We start from the raw sequence: 25,753 nt of genomic DNA on the forward strand, positions 1-25,753 counted from the left end.
AAGTCGCGCGACGGGGATTCCCCGCACTCCCTCCCTCCAAACCCCCTACCTTTACTGAAAAATATCATAGAAAATCGCTCTAAAGTTATAGTTCGAAGGCAAACTACGTTTTTAGAATCGTTTGAACTTTGGGAACGCGTCTATTTTGGTCGACAACCTGACTTTTATGTTGTTAATGCCAAGGAAGACATATTAAGCTGCCATAACCTTACCTGAGTTGTCGGTGCTCTTTCTATTTTAGTCAGATTATTGTCAGTCGCGGAATTCGGGTTCAGCTCGCTGGGGCTACCCATGGCTTCAGGGGTTGTGATAAAGTAATCCCTAAAAGAGGCAATCGCTTTCTTATATAGTGAAAATCCCAGCGCATGCGCGCTCTGACTTGCGGTTTACGTCAGGTGACTTACAGTCGAGCGGCTCTTCGACACAAACACCGGCGCGGACTGAGGAGAAGCTCTCGTTTAATATTGCGTCATACTCTTTGTGTTTAGTTCCTATTGTAAACGTATATTATTTGTTGTCGCACATGTTGAATATAAAAACGAGCCATGGTTTTATTTTTCTTTGTACCTATTAGCAAATACTGTCTTTGCGCTGTTTTCGTCTGATGCAAGTTTCAAACCTGCAGAGTTTTTGAGACCAAAGTATAACAAAAAGCACACCAACGAGGGTTATTTAACCCACAACCTGTAGAAAATTGTATAACGCATGTTTTTTTGTTTTGTTGTATTTTTAAATATTAATTAATTAATCAATTAATTTTTATTATTATTATTATTATTATTATTATTATTATTATTATTATTATTATTATTATTATTATTATTATTATTATTATTATTATTATTATTATTATCATCATCATGCCATTGCTCCAACAGAAATAAGTTAAGAACTTTTCAAAAGTCAGTTTCTTGTATCAGACACACAGAGCTGGGGTATAAAAGTCGAAGGGGAAGTTGTGGTGTTGGGGGTTGCACTTCAAGCTGCCATTTCTGGGAAAGATCAGAGTCATAAACAACATGACTCGGTTGAACTTTGTTTTCTTCAGAGCAATCTCCTTTGCCTTAACAACATGCTATATATACTATTCACTAAAATGCCATTTAATTGGGTACACTTAGAAGAATTATGTACCTCACGCGTTCCCCTTTCACAACTTCCTCTTTTGTTTATTGTAGAGATTCATCGAGGATTGAGAAAAATGCCCACAACGTAGTGATTCCTGCTGACTTGACAACATCTTGGATTTGTCGCCTGCACACCCGTCATGTGAATATACTGTTCCATCACATCCCAAAGGGGCTATTTTGGCTCAAGATCTGGTGACTGTGGAGGTTGCTGGAGTACAGAGCTCATTGTTACGTTGAAAAACCCAGTTTTAGATAATTTAAGCTGTGTGATGTGGTAGGAGACAAGAAAAGGAAATTGCTTTAAAGTATGCTGGAAGATTTATGTAACTGTGGTGCGCAAACGATGGTAATTTGGTCTCCAACACACCATCTCACTAACACCATACATAGATACAAGGCAGAATGTATGCACACTTTCATGTAGCTTACACCAAATTCTGACCCTGTGATTTGAATGTTGCTGCAGAAATCAAAACTTATTGGACTTTGTTTCAATCTCTTGAAGCCTCTGTTTTCTGTCCTTCGCTGGGAAGAGTGTCAGCCAGTTTGAGCTTCTGCGTCTCTAGCTTGACTGATTAATTAGACAAGTTGTCCTTTCAGTAATAGCTTTCAACGCTTTGGTTTTGATAAGGAGTTACATGAGCTATGACTGCCTTTCAGTCATTTTCTCCACTGAAATTAACTGATTTTGGCCAAGCAAGTCCAACCCACTGGATATTTTCTGTTTTTTAGACCATTCTTTGTAAGCGCAACTCATTGAGTTGCTTCCAAATGTGTGATATAATTTAAGAGAGGAAAAGACTTGCATCCCTTAGTTACATCACTTATTTATTTGGGCTCATGCCATTGTTTGTCCTGTTTGGAGTGCCTTTTTTAAACGTCCATTATTCACTCCTGGTCTTCCTCTCACACTCATTCTACCATTTATAGTTTGTGTGGAGCCAACAGCATAAAAACTCCTTTAAATTCTGTTGTGGCATTTCATTCTCGTACTTGTTATAGCCTGACTGATTGACTGTAACAAACTGAGGGACTGTTACAAACTTGTGTTAAAATATTAACACGAGGTGGTCATTTTTTAAGAAAATAATTTATTTAAATAAACCAAAAATTAACACTTATCAGTAATTTTAGAATGCCTGGATGTGTGGAAATGTATGTGGTGCAAAAACTCAGACATAACAAAAAACCAAATACCGTGGTGTTTGGCTCCCACTGAAGGTTAGATGGGAGGAACGGTGACAAGGAGAAACTTGTGCTTCTGTTGGCAGGTTACAGCCTGAAAGACAAAAACAGAAAGAGACTCTTAGTGGTGGAGTCATCACCATCCCTCTCTTAGAGAAATGGATTCCACTAAGAATCCAGTTAAGACTATAAACTTAATACTTGTGACATTAAAACGTGGAAATACTTTGAAATATTTAAAACACTTTAAGTTAACAAGTAGGGCAAGAGAGCTTTGATCAATGAGCACAAAGTGATGACACGCCCTAAAAGCACGAGGCTCTTGATAAGCCATCTTCCCCGTGTTTGTCAGAACTTTTTATGTGGCAAATACCTGAAAAACAAAAACCACTGCATCTACCAGTGATTAAGACAATGCAGCAAGTTCCAAAAAGTGATAGGATTATGGCTCTTGTGTGTTGAAATGCCTGGACAATAGTCAATGCTTCATTTTTAATGACCAAATAGTATCGCTATGCAAGTTAAACTTCATGGAGAAGAAACTCACAGGATGTTGACCATCATTCCCATCATATTGTAGCAGCATACCAGCAGTGACAACATAAACACGTTGTTTTAATGTATTCAAAAGCCTCTTGACAACAAGTTGACTATATAAACTGTGCCTTTGTTTTGAAAGGTTCAATCAAGAGAGCAACTAAAATTGAGAAGTTTGGACAGAAACTGCGGTAGTAACCCACCAGGCAGGAAACTCATAAGTTCCCGTTAGTTTGTTGACATTGGGTAATGTTCAATAACGAAAAACATTAGTTTGAATTGGCTGCACACATCCTTGTTTAACTACTTTCCCCAAGTAGGTGACAGTTTCCTCAGGCCGTCAAACAGTTTCTTGATCCTACCAACATGGCAGGAACCCTTACTAACCCTTACTGTATACCACACCATCCAGATAAGACACTACCCTGTTCATGCAGCAGGAGCATTCCTGACCCAAAACCCAGAACAGTATTACCCTCCGAAGAGAACAACAGAAACAAAGATTTCTTTGGCTCTATGAGTTAGAGGAACTTGTCAGCAGTGGCAGCTCCAGAAATCCTTATCTGCAGATGCTAAGCAATTTACTGCGGATGATCTGAAGGTATGAAGGACCATTGTTATTACAGTTCTGAACACACAGAACAACGCAGAACCCAGACATCTACAACAGTCATCAACAAAGTGGAAAGTGAATATGTGGTATTCTGCTATTTAATTAATACATATGGCAGGACCATATGGCTGAAAAACGCATCCCAATGTAAGCATTTCACATAAGAGAAAATTATTGAATAGTTTTTTGTTTTAAATATCTGGAATACTGTCAAACTGGTGATCTGACCTTTTCTGTTTTATCCACAGATCCCTCCTGGAAATTTGGGTTGTAGAAAACGATCCATTTTTGCATTATGGGCACCTTTCAGATGTTTTCCGGAAGTGAAAATAGGCATACAAGTTCATTTCCTGTTGCAAGATGGGATTTTTTTTACTCAATAAATAATCATTGTTTTTTTTTTTTCTTTTAATCAGTTGTATTTAGCAAGGAAAATATCACAATAACCACATATTAAAGAATATTAACTTAGATTAAAAAAAAAGAAAATAATTTGATATTTTCTTTGGGGTTCTATGGAAGTGCAGTGGATTTTCCAGGAGGAGCTATAGCACCCCTAGCGACCCACTAGGTTAGAAATTGAGCAGAAGCCGTTTTGCCAACTGCAATGACAGGTAGTGGAAAAGCATGTGGCTTGGTAAGAGCATTAACTTGGCAGTAATCTGTACAAAACCACACTTTGTCAGCTTTTTCTACCAACAAAGAACAAGAGGCCCAACTGGAACATGAAGGTTCAGCAGTGCTGTATTCAAGCATATATTTTATTTCACTCTTTATGTTTTTCTGCAGAATCTCTAAAACAATGGCAAAACGGGGTTTGTATCACAGACAACATCATGCTCCAAAAGAGTTGTCCTGTTCTACCAAGAAGATACATTTCCTCCCTAAATGAATCCTTAAATCTCTTGGCAGCTGATGCAAAAAGTATAGAATAGGGGTTATGTGAGGTCGCCTGCTGGAACACGTCAGTAGTCTGGCACTTCTGTGTTTCTTGGAGGTATGAAATGTATGATTTATTCAAACCAGTAACCAGGACATTGCAATACTGTAGTCTGAATGCGATGACACAAATACATTTAATTCTCTTTCCTGACAAAACCATGTGACGCAGTTTAGAAAGGTTCCTGAAATGAAAGAAACAGGAACGTCACAGAGATTTTACATGAGTCAAAGCTCAAGAAAACACGGATAATACACCCAGACTCCAAATGCTGGACTTAGGCGAGGGACAAAAAACAAAAGAAAGCAAGAGCCTGACTGAGGTTGTTTATATTTCGGGGCTATGATCATCGTCTCAGTCTTTTTGGTGTTCAAAACAAGGTAACTGCTGGAAAGTCAGTTACTGATCTACAACAAACAATAGAGGACTAGGGTGAACAGCCTGGCAACTTGATGGGACTTAAAAGACACATACAATTGAATATCCTCTGCATAAAAGTGATAATAAACATCACTGAAAGATTGAATAAGGACCAACTTGGTGAAGTACGTAAAAAGCAATACCCAGAACTGAACCCTGTGGAGCCCCTCAGATTATACAAGCAATCTTAGAGGTGAACTTCTTTGCCATACCAGAACAAGTCATCCTACATTAGGAAGTAAAGCAGTCTAATGCCAAACCAAAGACAGCAGCTAAAACCCTCAGGCTAACAATTATGGCCAGCTGTATTAAAGGCTACTCTGAGATCCAGCAAATTGATCATGGAACAATTTTTGTGGTATATTATACTATTTTTTTTATTGTCATTTGATTTTAATAGTTATTTTATGGGTTTTCTGTACAACCTTTTGTATTTTATTGGTTTTCTGTACAGAAATGCTGTTAACAAGCAAACTTTACTTCCTTCCTTACAAATAAACCACTCCATGATTGGAAGTAGTCCTCATTTTGCTATTGCTTTCACACAAACCATTTTTAGCCAAACTTTACTTCACATTTGATTTTGGAAATTTGAGGTCATATATAATGGAGTTCAAGTTCCAGTGAATCAGTAATTGCAAGGCGACTTTGTCTCTGCAGAACAACCCATCCACAACTGTGCAGAAGGTAGAGGGATGCTCATATTCAGCAGCATTGATTTGTTTTATATGCTCAATGCTCCGCTTGTAATATTTTAACTTACTGTGTTTTCACCAGCATTTCACTGAGAAGTAGTTTGTATGATGAGCTCAAGATTTGTTCATTGGACCAGGCGTTTTCTCATTGCTGCTGCCTTCTGACGGAGCTGAGTGGGGGAGTCAGGGAGGAGAGTCTTCTCTGAAACTCGAGTTGGAAACAGCAGCTCGGAGGAGGAGCTTCGTGGAAAAGATGGCGCTCGGTGAGAGCAATAGTTTCTGACACTGGGAAGATTAAAGGATTTCTCAAACATGCCTAAAAGAATCAATTTAAAACTCCATGTATGTTTTTGATCATGGACTAACATTATAAACACGATGTAACGTTAATACAAGTCCACGCCAACACAAAACTGCCCTTTTAAACGCATATGCAATGGGATAGTCGTAATACGTAGTGTCTGAATTTTCGGGACCGTACTTGAAAGCAGCATGAGTTGAGCGAGTCAACCAGCAGGAGCAGTCGTGAGTTGAGCTCAGTGGAGAGCGAGCGGAGCTTCCTGGATGGGCTCAGACCGCGGAGGCAGAGCTCCCACACGGAGACACGGTCCTGACGGGGGGAGCCGCGGGGCTGCTGCGATGTTTTTCCACTTCCATCAAACTCCAGTTCAGTGAGGAAGACCGTGTCCAGGGCCGCGGCGGGAGCTATACAGGCTAACAGCAGGTTACGACAGAGGCAGGCTCTTTTATCAACATATGTTCCTCTGAGAGCACTGCTGCTGCGGATCTGGAAGCTGCTCCCACACCTTAGGCAAGGTAGGTAGGTCTTCCTTTAACGCATTTCCAGCTACTAGAATGATATATGTAAAAAAATAAAATCACGTCTGGCGGTTCTCATCTGTGTGAAAGCGCGAGCTTCAAAAAGGCAGATGTCTTTAGTTTGGATTCGCAAAAATATCCAGTTTTTTTTCTTCTCTTTTTTTTGTGATGATATTGGTCAAATACATGTGGCTATAAATACAAGCAACCGATGGTGGTTGACATGATCGATGTTAATTTATTTCCACTTTCATTTCCTTCTTCAGTAAGTCGGTATTTTGCAGTGTTATGTGATCGTGTATCAGTCTCTCTCAAAGTAAATAAACATTCAAATTATCAGGTTAGAACGCCTCTGAATTACACAGACGTGTGTGAACACAGCAGTGAAAGTGATGCCATATGATTTCTGCTACACACGCACACACACACACACACGCACGCACACACACACACACCCAGACCCAGCTGCAGTACAGTGGCTGTCTGTGCAAAAGCAGCAGCAGCTTCTCACCAGGCTGATCTGGTTTTCCATCCCCGGCCTTAATGCCCTCCAAACTCCTTCAGCTTGTGTAGCATTCCCATCCAGACCTTCATCCAAACAGAAGAAAACCCAGTTTGCACACAGGGCCGTGCCGATATAAGACATTCTGTAGCCGTGGTGGGAGCTGGAATGTTTGCAGATGGGGGGGCCGGGTGCAATCAGATTTCTGAAGGCCTCCGGGCTGAAATCCAAACTTTTGCCCTTTCTACAGACATCTGGATGGAAATCCGTCCAACATTAGCCATTAGAGTGCATTGTTGCGTTAAAATGTGGTTGCATTTTGCAGTCGCAGGTCCTTTAAAAACCACCTTAGGTTTGCAGCTTGATCGAAGCTGCTCTGCCCTATTGACAGATTGCCCACCGATGTTATCTCAAGTTCAACTGTAAAGTTTCTCCTGAACAAAAGCTCCACTGTATTAATAATGACATAAGGGGAGTTTCCATGGAGGGAGGCAAAATGAATGAAGGCTGTTATTTTCCAGCATGAGACCACAGAGTTGGTTGTAGGGCCCAGGCAGGATGGGACAAGCTAGCAGACTTTGTGGCGTGATGATAGCAGACGCCTCAGCTGGTCCGCATGGAAGTGCAGGAGGAAATTAAAACGTGACTGGGCAGAAAAGGTGCTGTTCCGCATGTAAAGAAGCAACTGCAGATCGATAATGACCCATAATAATAACAATAACAGAGCGTTCAGCCTAAAATGTGGCTGCAGTGGTCGAACTGCTGCAGAAGTTTCCTGCCACCTTTTACAGCGTGTCCGAGGCAGTTTGTGATTTCAGCAGCGGCTCGGGCTGCAGAGTTTGTTTTTAACACAGTAGCTTCCCGTGTGACCCTGTTCCGCGTCCAACCCGCAGTCCTTCTCGGGATTAAGTGCAAATCCCAGATTACGGCATTATTGCTCATGTTTTTTTGAAAACAGAGGAATGATTTGTTGTTTGGGTGGGGCTCTGTCCTTTGGAGATGGTCCGGATCTATCGTCCAAGATAGACTTATCTTGCCCTCTGTCAACTATTAACAAAAGATCTGTTTTTCTTACCAAGAAAGAATGCTTTTGTATGACGTTTAGAACCCTTCATGAGGTAAAAACTGTTTATATGGCCGTTGTTGGGGATTAGGCCTGAAGTATAATATAAAACTTATTCTACCCTTTATTTTGTAGTACGGTACACTGATTAAAGCGTTACAAACGGAATGGCTAAAACTGTTTCCAGTCAAGCTATTTGCAGTGTACATTCCTCATACTAGCATGATTTCGTTATGTATACACCCCTGTGCATACAAAATGACAATAAAGTCTGTCTAAGTCTAAGTCTAAGTCTAACCATGCATCCAATATGTCAGTTTATCTACAAAGACATAAACTCAGGTGTGTCTAGGGCTCCAAACCATTAGAGTTTGGTTGATATTGACAGCTTTTAGGCACATTGTACAAGCAAGACGTGCTGCACTGCAGTTCTCCTAGCTGGGAAGGGCACACACCTCCAAATTGCACCTAAACTTGACTGAGCTGGTTCCCAGAGGAAGAGAGAGCTTGGATCTCAAATTTTTTGCATCAAGTTCCTGTTCTTTTAGACAATAAGGTGTACAAGGACCACCATTTGGCCAAGACATTTTAAAACACAGCTTATACTTCAAGGTCCCAAGCTTGGGATAGGAAAGCTCTCTGAAGTGAGAATTCCAACATCAGGGACAAATGGCTTTCCCTCACTAACCTTAACCCCAAAATCCATTATGGGCTGAATCCAGTTTATGTTTCTGTACTTTGTCAGCTTGTGTGCCATTATTTCTGTTTGTGAACATGTAAAATGATACATTCGTCACTTGTACTGCTAATAGTAGTTAGCCTGGTCACGGAATGGAACATTTGCCAAACCCTACTGATTTCCCAAGGGGGATTAAGTTGGGTTTCATGCCATTCCCAGATCCATGTTCAGACTTGAGAGGCAAATAATAACCACATAATCAGGTCACACATAAATGGACCCGGTTTTGCCCAGAGGGTAGATTTCATTCCCTGTGTCAGATGCAAATAGGCACCCAGCTGTTTGGAGCAAAGATCAATGAGATTGGACAGCTCATCTTTTCAGCTGTTTGGGCTTCTAGCTCAATGTTTCACCTGATCTGCTTCGTATCTACATCGCAAACTGTGAACCTGAAGTACAGGCCACATCAGCCTGTTATAGCAATATAAAAAACACCCCCACAAAAATCCGTCACTGGCTTCAAGCATTTGGAACTCGTCAACATTTGCACAGGAACGTTTTAGATTTTGCTTTTGATGATCTTTTCTTATTGAATGTCCCCAGCTGTCCTCACAGAGGTCTGTGGCCAGAATGGCCCACATTACGCCGCTCAACCCTGCGCCGCCGGCAACATGTACACAACGAGTTTGGAAGCGTTGCACTGCATCAACCACTTCCTATTTTCAAGAGCCTTTTAAACAGCCTCTGACTTAAAAAAGACACACAGTACCTAAGCTACAAACAGAACCGTCAAGGGACAAAGCTTCAGCAGCCATTTTCTTGATTTTCTTAAGAGCTGAAGAAGAAAAAAATGGTAAGCCCTTGAATAATGATTTGTAAGAACTTATACAAATCATTATTCAAGAACTTACAAATTTTTCTGCTAAATAATGGAAATGCCTTTTGGTAAGAGCAAGGTCTTCATGGCAAGGGGAGACTGTGGAGATCATCTTTTTCTGGAGTAAATTTCTTACTTTTGTATTGCTTCACTAATATTAAGCTCCACACATATTTATTTAAACGTTATTATGATTCATTATAATGACTTTTAACAAACCAGAGTTTTTGTTGCCCGCGCCCAACACGCACGCGGCGACGTGATGGTGTCACGTTTTTATTTCCAAAAAAACAACATCTGTAACAGGGTTTTAATCCAACAGTGTTCTAAATGTGAAGTTTGTCAAAATGAGTTTATTTGTTCTTTGACTTTATTTTTTAATATGTTTCTTTAGACATTTATTGGTGTTTTAAGTTCTCTTATGCTGCTCTTGGCCGTGGGTGGTTACCGTAGTTACCGGTAACTGATAGCTCGTCCCCTGTTTTTGTTGACGTCTGTTACTGTGGTATGTATTAGAACAAGCTCTGTGTTTTCTTTACAAATAGGTTTTACAGTATATTTTGGACAAATGTGATAGTGTGCAGTGTTTCTTGAGTAAACTTGCTGTGTTTTGTGTATATTTTTAAATGTTATCGTTGTTAATGTTGCTCATCACTTGACAACACTTAGCTTCGTTCATTATGTTGTCATTTACATCTTAAATTTGAAAATAATTATTTGTGTTTGAGAAGAATTTGGATGTAGAAAATAGTTCCCAATATTATTAAAAAGAAGAGCCTCCAGACAACATTTAGTGCAATATATAAATAAGTGGACAATATGAAGATGGGGATAAAAAGTTGTTAATTTAGTGATTATAAAGACAAATTGTTTGATTCATTTGGAAATAAAATTTTCACTTACACTTATTATTTTTGCAACATTAACGCCTATTTATATTTCTAATGGGTTTAATATTAGATTTAAACAATTTTCTAAATAACATAAATCAGCTCTCAACAGAGTCTTGGTTGGTAAATTAAATGTTAAACAATTGAAAGATAATTTTATAAATATTAGACTGAAAGGTGAATACAAAAGTACTGTACTGGCAACCAAACCTACAGCGATAAAGGGTCAGGTGACCTAGATGTTGGGGATTTGATGAGAAAATGTTAGTTTCAGTCGTTGATTTGGACTTGGTCAAAATGACTTGTGAACTCCTCTAACTAAAGTTCACTGAAAAGAAAAAAAACGTACAGAATTTAGAAAACAGGACCTCGACTGTGATACAAAAACACCCCAAAAAGTTTCATCATATTGTTGATTTGTACTCATAAACTGTATTTTTAACTGTTTCTTGGACAGGACCAGAAACAGTATAGATGACACAACATATGATTAATTCTTACACTCAGAATGATTGAACTGATGCCTAATAACTTTAGGATTGCTAAATACAGACCTCTGGCCTGAAAGATGATGACATCATATCTTGGGAGAGGTGATAATGCAGACACATGGAAAACCGTCAGAGCTGGTAAACTTTCCAGAATCAGTCCAAAGAGGAAGGAAGCGGAGTTGTATGCGAATAAATCCGTTTCATTTCTGCTTCCAGGTTCATGGCGACCGTAGATCATCATCATCATCGTCATGAAGGCCAGCGGAAGGCCTAGAGCCACCCTGCCTCCTCCCACCATGGCCAGCAGGCGTCCCTCCATTCACCTGGAAGCCAGGGATCCGTCGCCAGTGATGGCCGCCGCCGGTCCCCCGAGTAGCCAGGATGTGTTCTGCAAGCTGTGCCTCAGCCTGCAGCCGCTTGCAGCCATCAGGGAGCTGGAGGGCTGCAAGTGCATGTTCTGCACAGCGGTAAGCTGCGGCGCTGACACGTCCGACTTCAGGGCAGATGCTGATCTGTGGAAGGGATTCTGGGATTCACAGCGCTCAAGCTCCTGGCCAGAAGTTTACACACATTTTTGATAATTGCCATATTGGCATTGCTTCTTTAGTGATGCGTTTGAACCAACTTCTATTAATTTGAAAAGAGAACCTGGTGCACTTGTTTGAATGTATTGTGGATTTTCCAGAACACACACAAGGATAAAAATAAATTGCAATGGTAAGTTGCTTCTCCACCATCAGCAAATTTAGCAGCGTGTGCCAGAGTTTGATTGACAGCACTAAGACCCTCCTCCTGTCTCTGATTGGTTGTTTTTGGTCAGGAATGGTGCATTTCTTCAGATGAAGGTAGCAGCTCAGAGAGAAGGTGCAGAGGATTGATCTTTTCACAGATTATCTGTCTGTAACATACTGTCACGACATGGCGACAGTTTTAACAAATATGGAGGAAAAAAAACCTTATTTCTATTAAAGGTACATACTGCTGCCTTGCGACAGACTGGCAACCTGTCCAGGGTGAACCCCGCCTCTCGCCTGGAACGTAGCTGGAGATGGGCACCAGCAACCCTCCCAACCCCATTAGGGACAAGGGTGAACAGAAAATGGATGGATGGATGGATGGATGGATGGGTACATACTGCAGCTTTAAGTTCCAGCGAAACCACACACTGTGGCCAATAACAATCTTTCAGCACAGTCAAGGCAGCACATCCAAAACACTTAACACTTCTTCTTAAAAAAGCTGGAGTTCATTTAAATTCTATTAACTTTCAACATAATCCATGCGGTAGAGTTGAGTTTGAAGCTTTAACACAGTTGTGCATGTCAACGGGACACAATAAAACTGGTTTTGGAATAGAGGAAGCAGGTTACACATTAAGTTCCTAACCTGACCCAGACCTTCATCCACTGTGTTTATCGTCACCGAAGCTGTGTGTTTTCTTATCAGTTCACCTTGACGAAGAACTGTTTAAATGCATCACTAAAGAATCACAAATGAATTTGACATCAGTGCTTGTACAGTAGAAACCAGAAGTTCACATTCACCCAATAAAATGACACGTTTACCTATTTTTTCCCTCCTTCTCTGAAATTAAATTAGATCAAACCTCTCTTGTTTTTGATCAGTTCTAATTATCTAAATTATTTCTCACAATGAGAGAGAATATTTCAGACATTTACTTCTTTAAAGTCAGAAGTTTACATCCACAATGATTTCTATCTCCTTAAACGACAAGAAGCCCAGATGATGATGTCATGGCTTTAGAAACGTCTGATAGGTTAACCGACTTGCTTGAGTTAACTGCATGCCTTTTTATTTGCCGTATGTAAACTTCTGGTTTCAGCAGTAAGTGTGCATAAACTCCTGAAGAGCACCGTAAATAGAACAGGGTGTTATTACTGCATACAATTTCAGAGCGCTCTTGTTTTGCTGCAGTGTTGGCAGCGACGGTGTTCCAAAAGCGATCCAAAACAAATGCACTCTGTGATTATTTTCACGCAGTATCTGCTCCCTAAAATAGACCCGTTTATTGGCACATATCAGACGTTTCCATTTTGGTCAGATGAAGGTTCTGGCACTCCCTCGCCTACTTTATTCCATTTAACTCGTCCGTGGAATTTTTCAGATTGCTCCCAGCTGCTGACGGTATTCGCCGGCTCCCAGTCATCGGCAGAGTTTCACTTTCACACTTGTTATGAGATCAGTAGCGCTATCTTTAGAAGACAGAGCTGTAATATTTATGAGCGAAGGCCAGACGTTGGCGTCCCATTTGTTCTAAGCGGAGTGGATTCCCGTCAGAGGGAAGCAGGTGCTAATCTCTATCCCAGCTCCCCGGCTTCGGACGCACAAGGTCACAGAAACCAAACAACGCCTACATATGCCGTTGTTTTAAGAAGGAGGAAAAACGAAATGGAGCCAGGACATTCAGATTATCTCTGTTGTGTAAATCACAAATACCTTGAGCCTTCTGCTGTCAGATGGCAGAAGGCTCGCGTTGGTCCCAACCTGTTTAGCAACTCATTTCAGACTTCCACTCAGGCTTTTTGTTTGTCTTCTTCTACATAAATGTAATATTCAAATGACTTTTTTTTCTTCTTCTGTTCCTCAAACTGGTTTGTATTTGTGCAACCTTTGTGTAGTTCCTCCTTTTTTCAAGAATCCACAGTTGAGGCAACATGTGACTTTTGACATGTGGACGCTAAAAAAGCTTCTGTCAGGCTTATAAACTGCCCTGGTTTCACAACACTTCATTTCCTTGACTGCTTCCTTTGTATTTCTAGATGATGTGCTGTTATTTTGTTTTGATGCAATAATGACTTTTTTGTTTTTCAAAAGGCGTGGCATTTGGGAGTCTTCTGCAGTGCATAAGACATGGGGTGCACCAATAAACTGGCCCAGATTTTATAATTTTGGACATGTGAAACCAATGCTATCAACCAACCTTATCTACATTCGCAAAGGTCTGAAAATCAGCCACTGTCCCGCTTTGCTCTGCCGATGGACTCAACACCAGTCACCCCACTGTTGCCATCTTAGTGACTTTGGTCCTTTTTACATGTTTTCTGGCCCTTAAAAAAATCTTCTGTAAAATTAAGGCCTTAGGATCTCTTAAATTACTTTTAGAGTAAGTTGGCCTTTAAAGTGTTAATCACAGGTCTTAAATTTTGTCTTGACAAGACTATTCTGTCAGGAAAGGTTTTTGTCGCACTCAGACAGCTGCACTGCATTCTGTGACTCAAGTCGGTTGAGGCCATCGACATTATAATTAAACAATAATGCAACAAATGTATTAAGTCTATGGTTGAGGCCACCGGAAACTCACTGCTAACATGCGCTTGCTAGCTAGCTGGCAAAGTAACGTTTTGCGTCTGTCATGGGTAAGTGCAAATTTATCTGTGGAGGTACAGGTCTTCAATTCCATTCATAATGATCTTAAATGGTCTTAAATTGGACTTGGTGAAACCTATGGAAACCTTGCGAAATGTTTTGTTGTATTGGTATTGTTCATTTACATGATGATAAATGTTTCCTCTGACAATGCTGCAGTTTGATAACAGGTTTCAGAGCGCAATGGTTTGAAAACGTCTTGGTCTCCGTTGTGTAAAAAATAGACAAAAAAATAGTTTGTTTTTTTTAAATTATTATTCTGGGGAATCCCTGGATCATGCGCAGAATGACTGGAATCAGAAGATGGACACATAGCGGCTGCCCATAATTTTAAAAACCACAGAAGAAAAAAATATAAACAATGGTTCAAAATTTGGTGGTTTTCTAACTCGGTCATGTTAGGAAACAGCTGAACCTAGACGTCTGTCCGTAGAAACAGATTATCTGCCATCTTGAACGATTATTAGTTTTGGTGGCTTTCAGGCAGAGCGTTTTTAAGGCCCATAGCGCCAACTTGTGGCATGGTGAGAGAATTACACAATTTTCACATCTCTACTGTTTCTGTGTGAAGGAGATTACAATTAGGACATTAGTATGTAAAAGTGTTGACAGAAACGACGTTCAATAGATGGTCGTCGTCTAAACAGGGTCATTGTCGCTATATTTAGAAACTTTATAGACAAAAAATAAATAAATAGTTATCGACCAAAGTCAAAATCATCATGTCAGGTTTTTTTAAAGATTAGTATTCTGTCAGAAAACTGCAATTGGTGCACCAAAATATAAAAAAATCTCACGTTGCTGCATTTCCTGCCCCCTCCAGTGTTTGCAACAGTACGTCCAGTTGGCCGTAATGGAGGGCGGCGGCGCTCCAATCACCTGTCCGGATATGGCCTGCCCAAAAACCGGAGCCCTGCTCGACTCAGAGGTATGACCTGTAAACTGAGAATGTCTCACATGAAGAGCCAAACTAAGACAGTTGTGCCACAAAGACGGCTGTGTGGCGTGGGCTCTGGGGTCCCTTGAAAACTGCTTCCCCTAAGAAGGAAGTATGCTAAGCTTAACATATTTTATTAATTTAAATGTGGGATGGATACATTTATTTCTACCATCTTATATATATTTCGGGGTTTGTCTGTAAGAAGCAGGTAGTCATTATTTTTGGTTTGGGGTTTTTCTTTCCTTTTTCAATCACAGAACATTTCCAGATTTGTTGTCTTGCAACCACACTTAAGAAATAAGTTGCTAAATTTTACCATACATGTTTTATGACTATAAATATATTTTTCACCACCTCTTTCTTATCAAAATATCATTTAGGCAAGAAAATCACTTTTGACAAAAAAATAACTTGGGCCAATATTTTACTAAGGTGACAATATATTTGCTCTAATGATATCACAAAGTGAACTGTTATATGTTTTAGTGGCAACGTTAAAGTGAGGAGATGTTGAACCACACACTAGATGAAAGCATGAAAGTGATGCTCCAAAAAAAGAGATGTTGAAACAGAATGACTCACAAGTTACTGCTTAAAAACAGTCTTGGAAAAACAACAACAACAAAAAAAGAACACATCACTTTAGCTTTCAGTATTTGTTCTTTAGTTGTCAAATTTATTAAATTCTTTTATTACACTTACAAATTGGGGAAATAAACTTTGCTAATTTTGTGCAGTCCTTATTGCCATTGTTGTACACCAGCTTGCGAAAGTTTTTTCTTTTCTTTTTTTACTAAGTGTCTCTTGTGTGGCTCTCAAAATTGTTGTCTGATTGGTGAGGGCCAACAGATTTACTTTCACAAGTGAAGAATTACAGACATTTATCAAGTTCATTTAAACACCTGCTCCACTGATGATCATCAGAGTTGGTGTGTGGGTCGCCTTTTTTTTTTTTTTTTAACTAAACCAAAACACACCTAATGTTAAGGTTGTCATAGTCAAGCTAGCATAACCGACCTACTTCCCTGTCCCTTGCTACCTTTCTTTTTATTAAAACTTTTTTCTGATCTGTAAAATGTGACATCATTGGACCTTGTTGCTGTAGTGTTGACAAGTACTAGCAAAGCACTGCGTCCCTTTATATATATATATATATATATATATATATATATATATATATATATATATATATATATATATATATATATATATATATATATATATATATGCGTTAGCATGTTATGTTGCGACTTGACAGCTAAATGCTAGTCATTGTTGGCGACCAGCAGGAAGGTGGGATCTTGTTTTTGCGACTTCACAACATAACATGTCTGTATATTTATTAGAAATTGTTTTGGGTTTATTTCAAATGTAACGGTGGGGAAAAGGTTTCTAGGGAAAGGAGATTAGAGGAGATTAGAAGAGTGGATAGAAACAAGCGAGGGAACATTAGTTTGTAGAAATCTGCTTCTACAGTTGGAGAAAGAGAGAAAAGAAACAAAACAAACGAAACCACAGCACCAAGTAGCATATTCATACACGATTGCCATTATAACATCACTGAAAAATACACAGAACAAGTTAATACAAAATGCATTTAGTGGCAAATGCATCCCAAAACAGAATGGATCTGAAAAACACTTGGATCTAAACACCTGTGTGTTGGGTGTGTGACCCGGGTCGCCCTCTCTCTCTCTCTCTCTCATTGCAGATTGCCAGTTTAGCAGCTCCGTATCAGGTGGAGCTGTACCAGCGCCTGAAGTTTGAGAGAGGTGAGTACTGTCACATCCTGAGTGCTTCTAGAAACCCAAAGTAACATTAGAACTACGTTACTATTACTGCACGGTGTGCTGTTCTTGTTTTTTTTTTTTTTTAAGAAATAACTGTATTACCCTGAGTTCCACTGAAATGCCAGAACATAAACATGCAGACATTTTATTTCATCGTTGTGCAGTTTTGTAAAAATAAATAATAATAATAATGTTGCCCATTCTGTGAACTTCTTTGAGAAGTGAGACTGTTCACATAACTTTCTGCTGACATATATGATTTGCAAGCCAAGAACAGTTTGTGGTGCGGGTGTATTTTGCTCCTTTCCAGCTGTACGGTAACGGTATGCTGTGGAGCCAATCACTGGTATTGTTTTCTCTTGCTGCGGATCATGAGACTCAAATTATTGGAAGTGAGACAAAGGTCAAAATACTGCCTGCTGTGCTGCTTGGCTGCAACGACTCCCTTCATTATGATTCGTAGTGAAAGTACAAACTGACATTCAAATATTTTTACTGCATTTGTTTTGTTCCCGGTTACCTCCAGTTTTACTTCTTACGTCTCCTCTTATAGTTGTACTTTTATTGTAATTGTGAGTATTCTAACACTGATATGAGCTGAGCGTTTTTAGCCCAGTTGATCTGTCATTTCACACATCTTTAAGAATGTTAGCATTATTTTTATTCTTTTTCAACATTTTACCATTTCTCCCAGATACACTCCTCCATATGACGAAAGAAACGCACAAAATTAAAATGCAAAAGATAAAATGTGATAAATTTCACAGCTATTATAAAACATATCATGTTTTATAATATAACATAAAAATACTTGAAGTAATAACTCATTTATTTCACACAACTCATCATTAAATGAAACCCGTTTTATAGCTTACTTACACACAGATGGATGTTTGCCTTTATTTCTGTCAATTATGATTTTCCACTTACAAGTAATGAAAAAGTCGCATTGAGAACTAGAATATTATATCAGACCAATAAAAAATGTATACATAAATCTGCTCTTGATGAGAAATATGTTTAATGTCACTACAAGAACACATCTTACAAAGTATTTTTGTCTTCTGGTGCAAATATCTTACTACACTTTCTTCATTGATAACAGGAACAAAAGCATCTTAGTGAAAATTCTGCCAGTGGAACTAGTACTTATCAATATTTAAGAATTATTTACTTAAAATAAGCTACTGTATCTTGTTGAGAAGTTTCATGTAAGTTAGTTTTGTCATTCAAAACTGGACAAAAAGTTTTTAAATGACCAAACAGAAGAAACTAAACAAAAATGTTGACACGATTTTTTGTTTTCGCAGGGATTAGGTTAAAAGTACTTTTACTCTGACAAACGAGTCTCATCTGAAAGCATATAATTTATTAAATATGACTGTAAATGCACCATCATATTAGCTGGTACTTACAATATGCTGCAATATATTATTGTCATTATAGATCATTTATTTTAATATATTAATGAATATTTCACTTTCCTCAAAACACTTTGTCTGCTAAATAAAAATATAGAAGTGTTAGGTTCTGATTGCAACTTTCTATTTAAGGTTTAACAGAATATTGTACTGGACAGCATTGCTAGCACTACCTCCGACTAGCTACTGCTAGCAAACAATGTTGAATTCATCAGCATACATATATATATAGTTTTGCTTTATAGAAAGATCATCCAGATTCAAATTAAAAGAGGAGGTGACTTTAAACTTCTTTTGTATGAACTTTGATTTTAGAAAGACAAAATGCTCTTTGTCCAGAGACAACAGCTGAAAAATAGCATTTTAGCTAATTCTGGCAGATTTACAGAAATGTTCATCAATAAATTAATACGTTCCAAATTTATTCCACCTGGTCTAAGCCCGTCTGATAACTTCAACTAAAAAATTGAAATATGGGGGAACTGCTCTGTTTTATAGACTAGCAAACAGTTGCTAGCATGGGAATGCTAATGTGTTTGCGAAGCTCCATAGCACCGCTGTATTAAACAGGAGCTTTGTTTATCCATTGTAACTTGTAACTGCTAAGCAATCAAAACTATCTAACAGGAGTATTTATTTACACTGACGTAATCCTCAAAGATTACAGAATACAACTGAAGACAAAGTCCAGCGCTGCTAGATGTTCACTGTCGGGTTTAAATCTGCAGCTTCACATGAGCAGTGGGTTTAAATTTGACCTGATGGGGATAAAAACAGATTATTCACCCTTTAAAGTTCACTCAGGTTGATCAATCCTTTGGTTCTTTTTGTGGATGTTTTAGTGTTGTCTGGACAGGATGATCAGATCCTTTTGTTGTTGTAAAAGAATGCGTTAGCAGCAACTACAGGTTACAGTATGGTGTATTTGAATACAGCCATGCGAACTGCAGCTATTAGTCGCAGTGATTCTTATTTTAGATTTTAGTTCTTTTCTTTGCAGTTTTCTCCATGTTTTCCTGTGTTCTGCATTTATTCAGAAAATACAGTGGCAGCTCGTCCTGTAGCTGAAGTTAATCTGTTTGGAAACAAGACAGGGGATGAAAATGTTAAAGAATATTTAGATTCTGTGTATTTTGTATGATATGTTTCTGTCCGTATCTCTCTGCAGCTGTGAAGCTGGACCCCAGCAAAGCGTGGTGCCCAGTGCTTGAATGTCAGGCGGTGTGCAGTGTGCAGGCGAGCACCGAGGGCCGGCCCGCCGCCGTGGCCTGCCCCGCCTGTCACACTGTCTTCTGCTACAGCTGCAGGGGCCCCTGGCTGGAGGGCCACACCTGCCCCGAGGGCCAGCCCATGATGCTACCCCCGCTGTTTCCTGAAAGCAGGTCAGTCACTTGGTTTGGTTTCAGCTGCTCATAGAACATAGAAGAAGTTTCAAAATGTCCCAGCACCTTGCCAAAGATTTCCTTCCTTTAGACTTTTTCACATTTAGTCATGTTACAATCACATACTTTAAATGTATGTGCAAAAACACAAGTAATTATTTTTAATCTAGTTCCTAGCCCAAATATCTTGATAAATAACAAATGAGGTTTTTAATGCTCTCAGTGACTGAGGTTTAAATTATTCTGCATAGAAATGCCAGTGCACTCCCCACTTTTCAGATTTCTGTTTCTATTTTTAATAAGAAAAGAAACAAAATGTGTTTTGAACACATAAACTACGTCTCTGGGATAGCAACAAGAATATCTGTTGAATATGTAACAATTTGACAAAGAACATTGAAAGTGGACAACCCAAAACACACACAGACATTAATGTCATTAATAGAAAAAAAACAATAAAAAACTGGTAACATTTATCAGCAAAAAAGATTTTGTTCAAAAAACACAAAATCTTACTGAATATTTTTTTCGTCTTATTCAAATGCAAATATCTCAGTACACTGGAAATAAGACAAAACTAACATACAGGAAACTTTTCAGCTAGACTCCTTAGTCTAGTTCCACAGCCAGATTATTTCACTTAAAGCATGAGAAAATGTCTTGTTATAAGTGAAATAATCTGCCAATGATTTACTACTATTTTACCCACATTCAATAATTATTGAGCTCCTGTGTATTTCTGAAAAAATAACTTGAAAGTTAGTTTTGTCTAATTTCAAGTGTACTGAGATATTTGCACTAGAAACTCGATCAAAATAATTGGTAAAATTTTGTGTATTCGCAGTGTTTTTTTGTTTGTTTTTTTGTTTTTTTTTTACATGATTATGAAAAAGAAAAATCTCAATCAAAATCTGAAGAGTGAAGAGTGTGTTGGGATTTCTATGCTAAACAACTTAAGCTAAGTTTGACTGCTACATCCAGCACACTGAAAGTGTCAAGAAGATCATTTGTTTTTCCTTGAGCCCAGCGATGGGACCTGTGCTGAATAAATCTATTATCTCAGCATTAATAGCTCGGTATTCCTCAGCAGAGCCTTCAGTCCGCTAGCGTACAGCTGCATAATCTGCCTTGCTGTGGCTGTGCCAGCCTGACTGATGTCATCAGGGAGCCACTGAGTTAAACTGGAATTTCATTGTCTCTGTGCCAAAGGGAGGAAGAGGAGGAGGAGGAGGAGGAGGAGGCCACAGGGTGCGTTAGTTAGAGGCTGCAGTGAAGGCCGAGTGCTGAGGAAGATAAAGAAAGTGAAGGAAATTCCCCCACAGAGTTTAGCTCAACAACATCATACTTCACTTAGAAGTTTTGTTGTAAAACTCCTACCTTTTTTAAAATACTCCAGAGATTCCCCCCCGCATGCATTTCTCCCCCCCCCTCATTGTTTTACTTTTATATCCCGTATCTTTACAGCTCTGCTGCTCAGGTTTCTTCCTCTTTAACTTCTAAATCCACAGTAATCAGAACAATGGCCGACCCGGCAGAGCGACGGACTCTGAAAGTCCTTCCCTGATTCTGCTGCTGTCCTGAACAATCAGAGTCCCGACTCCTCCACAAATCCAGATTTCACACTTTTGCAGTGCAGAAGCCCCATGTTCCTGAAAACGGAATACCGATTAATCGTGGTGAATCGATTATCGGGATTCTTGTGAACTAATTTAGTGATCGATTAATCGTTAACTGGAGAATGCAGGCTCAAAAAAAAGAGAATTTGTTGAAAGAACAACATAGTCAGAGCGATAATTAAGCCAAAACGTTAGAAAAACATATCCATTTTGCATTTAAGATTTTTTTAAAAATCTCTCGATGTAATTTTGTTTTACATAAGATTCAACTGGTCGTTTTAGCTTCACCCAGTTCAAATTCAGTAAAAAAAAAAAAAAATCTATTCATCAACTTTTGCTAATCAGTTGTTAATCAGTGAATCAAAACAATAATAATCAGCAGATCCAAAACACGCTGTGTTGATGTTCAGTCCAGCAGAAAGTCCTGAGATTTTCACATGTTGATCTTAGAAGTTTGTTTAAGGATTCATCCTTTACTACAGCTGATCAAGCGTTCACTGAAAGAATGCTGCTGCTGCACATTAGGCAACAAAATTCAGTTTTTATTTTAAAAAGAATTCATGTTATTTTGGGGAGGGTTTTTTGCATCATCGAATGTATTTTTAATGTATAAAACAACTTCAGTGGCTAAATTAAAAAATGTCCAGAATGGGCTTTTTTGTTGTTGTTGTTGTTGTTATTATCCAATTGATTGATTAATTATGACAGTAACGGTTATCTGTGTGCCTGACACCGCCTCGTTCTCCGCAGCGACCCGGAGGCGTCCATCAAGCAGTGCCCCATGTGTGGCGTTTACATCGAGAGGAACCAGGGCTGTGCACAGATGCTCTGCAAGAGCTGCAAACACACCTTCTGCTGGTACTGCCTGCAGAATCTGGATGTGAGTGGCCACACACACACACATGCACACACGCACACACACACACACACACACAAACACACAAAACAATTGCTGACATGGTTCCAGAGGTAGGTAGAGTACCCAAAGATTGTGCCCCGAGTAAGAGTAGCGCTAAGAGTAGCGCTACTGCAGCATGTTTTTATTCAAGTAAAAGTAAAAAAGTATTTGGTATAAAGGAAACTCGAGTACCAACTGATGAACACATGAATCATTTAATATTTAAATCATCCTCAGACGGAGCAAAATGTAGAGTTCTGTGGTATTTCAAAGGCCAAAATTAATACAATTCATATAATTGCAAAATAACAACATCAGGGAAAAGAAACATTTCTCCAAATCAAATTTATTTCAGTATAAAACTTATGAAACTTGGCAAAAACTGCAGGTGTGTGTGTGTGTGTGTCTGGTGAATGGAGTTTGTTTTTCTTTCAGTGAAGTGACTCCAGTGGGTGGAGAATCCAGACATTTTACTCAGATCAGAGTAGCGATGTTTCATAATAACGTTACTCAAGTAAAAGTAAAAAGTACAGCGTAGTAAGAGGACCATTTTGCCAAAAACATACTCGTGTAAATCTGTGTAAGTGTAACTAGTTGCTGCTCAGCTCCACACGGCTCTGAACACACTCTTCTGTGACTGGTGCTCACTGCAGGGGGACATCTTCCTGAGGCATTACGATAAGGGCCCCTGCAGAAACAAGCTGGGACACTCCAGGGCCTCTGTGATGTGGAACCGGACGCAGGTGAGCTCACATTGCGTTTCCTCCAGGTCATTGTTAGGACGGATTAGCCTTCAGAGGCAGGAGAGTGAGCCGGCCAGGTTCTGAACCTGGAATCATAAACCTTCTTCAGCTTTTATAGAGTTCATTTCCGCTCTCTGTCAGAGACAAGTTCTCGCCACAGAAATTGAAGCAGAGCAGTAACATTTCCATGACGCAGTTCTCTTTATTTAGGAGCCAAAGAAGCACAGCTCTCAGCCCTCGTCCATCAGATCCTTCGTTTCTATGGAAGCGTCCAAACTCCGCCCTGCAGTGAACAGGACGCTCTCCGCTCTAAACTCCCTTCAGCTCTGAGCTCTGTTGTTTTGCCCGTACACGTTTTTGCTTCGACATGCAGGCTGCTGTGTTTATTCAACATGCTCTGAATTTATATGCTATTCTGACGATGACCCGGCTGACCAGAACGCTGAGAATATGCAGATATGCGATATTTTTCCAACATCCAGCTTTGTTAACGGGAGACGTCAACATGAGCTTTCTCATGTTTTGTCACAAACTCCAGTATATTTTATTAGATTCTTATGTGACAAAGTAAAACATAAACGTAATGTTAAAAGGAAAATTATATACCAGTAAGAACACATGTTAACAAAATAAAATCTGAAAAGTGTGGCATGCTTCTTCTTCTTCTTTTTTTTTTAGAGCCAATTTTGGATCTAAAATAAGTGAAGCCCATGTTGTATGGAAAGCATCTATGAATATATTTTTTAAATCTATCCTCAGAAGTTCAATTGGGTTTAAGTCTGGACTTTGACTGGACCATTCTGACACATAAACATGTTAGTAGACTACTGTGTCCTGATTAAAAAGTAACACCTGCCTCAGTCTCAACGTCTTAGCCTCTAAGCTGTTACATTATGCTCATGGTTACATGTTTAATTAGGTGGCGTGTTAAGGAAGTAACTTGTTGAGACACAGACCCAATTTCAAGGTGCTAAAACAAGGAGTCGGATTTCTTTTGAGTTATATTTGATGTATTCAGCATTTTTATATCTGAAGGTTACATAGTTACCTGATTGTGCTATAAAATGTATTTTCCAGACACTATGTACCTGGAAAATACATAGTACTGCCCCTTTAAAAATGTTTTGTCTGAGAAAATATCACCTAAAAGACAAAATCAAATAAAACCATCCATCTGCATCAACCACATGTACTTATGACAATATATTGTCAGGGGCCACAAAAAATCCTTCAGAGGGCCATGAGTGGCCCCCGCGCTGCACTTTGGTCACCCCTGGCTTAATGCGTGTTTCATACCAGCTTGTCTTTGTGGACCAGGTGGTGGGCATCCTGGTGGGGGTCAGCATCATCGTCCTGGTGACGTCTCCGCTCCTCCTGCTGGCGTCGCCCTGCATCCTGTGCTGCATGTGCAAACCCTGCAGCAGGAAGCAGAAGCAGAAGAAGAAGAAGAGGAAGAGAGACCCCGGCCTCCCGGAGCCCCCCTCATCCTCATAGCAGCTTCAGCCCCCATGTGCCTGAACCGGGACGACTCCACTGGCCTCATGAACACCCGAAGGTGCAAACTGCTGGAAATACTTTGGAAACAAACTTTTATTTTATTATTATTATTATTATTTTCTCTAAGGACTGCGGAGCCTTCAGCGGGCTTCCTTCATAAATAAATCACTGTTTCTGTGTAAATATGTGGAATGTAAGTCCTTCGCCTTGCAGCGGTTACCGTGGCAGCCTGGAACTGGACGCCTGGGACTCGAATGTTTTCCTACACAGGGCTCTTTTTTTTTGTTTCTTTCTGCAACGCTATTCTGTATACACACACACACACACACACACACACACACACACACACACACACACACACACACATCCAGTTGAAAGTGCAAAGCCACCCTCATGTGCCAAACATCAATGATGCCAAACTAGAGGCGTTAAGGGCTCAGGTGCCTCTCTGCAGTGCCAGGTGCTCGGTCCGTTTCGTTTTGCCTTCCATTCTGCTGATTTATTATGCAAAAGAAAAAGACTGCAGTTGTAATCATGGGAGAAGTTTTAGGTGAAAATGTTCCTTATTAGTGTGTGGAGATGAGATGTAATAAGCAGGGCTTTATGGGCGTTTCCACCTGACTTATGTTCAAGACCAAAGGCTGTAATAGAAAACTTGTACTTTGCAAAAATGTGTTAATTTAATATTTATAATTTATCTGTCTGTCTATTATGTCATTTCTACTTTTTCTGTTGCTGTTTCAGCATTTTCTAAATGCACCATTACAAATAAAAAAAATAAATAATTAAAAATTGGATCTGATGGTTTGTTTCTCACTACAAGAGAGGAAATGGAAAGGCCTTCAACAGATTTGTTTTTAGTATTTATGAGCTGTGATAAGAAATCTGATCAGCTCAATTGTGAACACGCACACACACACACACACACACACAAATACAGGGCAATTTATAGTGATCAATTAACCTAATAGTCTCCTTCAGCTTTTGCACTACAGGTTGAAATTTAGCCAGTTGTTCTGCACATTAACCTGATGCATTTTTTTTTTTTTGTTCCCCACCAGGGGGTCTTTTTGTGGGCTCTAGTGTCCCTTATACCACAGTAGGCTGACAGGAAATGGGGAAGGAGAGGGAGGAAGACATGCGGCAAATGTCGTCGGGTCCGGGAATCGAACCCGCGACGGCCGCGTCGAGGACTGAAGGCCTCCAAAAGTGGGGCGCACTACCCTCTATGACTCCAT

At 39.5% G+C, this 25,753-nt stretch overlaps 1 protein-coding gene across 5 annotated transcripts; it reads left to right on the top strand.

Annotated features, from left to right (window-relative positions):
• The first annotated feature begins 6,028 nt into the window (after positions 1 to 6,028).
• rnf144b (ring finger protein 144B) lies at positions 6,029 to 25,312 on the top strand. Of its 5 annotated transcripts, none has more exons than XM_044117127.1 (9): positions 6,034 to 6,336; positions 10,903 to 10,979; positions 11,058 to 11,308; positions 15,052 to 15,156; positions 16,880 to 16,940; positions 19,548 to 19,761; positions 22,128 to 22,257; positions 22,929 to 23,018; positions 24,336 to 25,302. In XM_044117127.1, exons 3-9 carry the CDS (start codon positions 11,093 to 11,095, stop codon positions 24,510 to 24,512), a joined length of 993 nt encoding a protein of 330 aa, XP_043973062.1. In that variant the 5' UTR covers positions 6,034 to 6,336; positions 10,903 to 10,979; positions 11,058 to 11,092; the 3' UTR covers positions 24,513 to 25,302. The 5 variants fall into 5 exon arrangements, with proteins under 5 accessions (XP_043973060.1, XP_043973065.1, XP_043973062.1 ...); XM_044117128.1 differs by lacking the exon at positions 6,034 to 6,336 and adding an exon at positions 9,948 to 9,965; XM_044117125.1 differs by lacking the exon at positions 10,903 to 10,979 and having other exon boundaries at positions 6,029 to 6,340; positions 24,336 to 25,304.
• The last annotated feature ends 441 nt before the right edge of the window (positions 25,313 to 25,753 follow it).

Source organism: Gambusia affinis, linkage group LG05 (assembly GCF_019740435.1).
Source record: "Gambusia affinis linkage group LG05, SWU_Gaff_1.0, whole genome shotgun sequence".
In the NCBI taxonomy this organism is placed as follows: Eukaryota; Metazoa; Chordata; class Actinopteri; order Cyprinodontiformes; family Poeciliidae; genus Gambusia; species Gambusia affinis.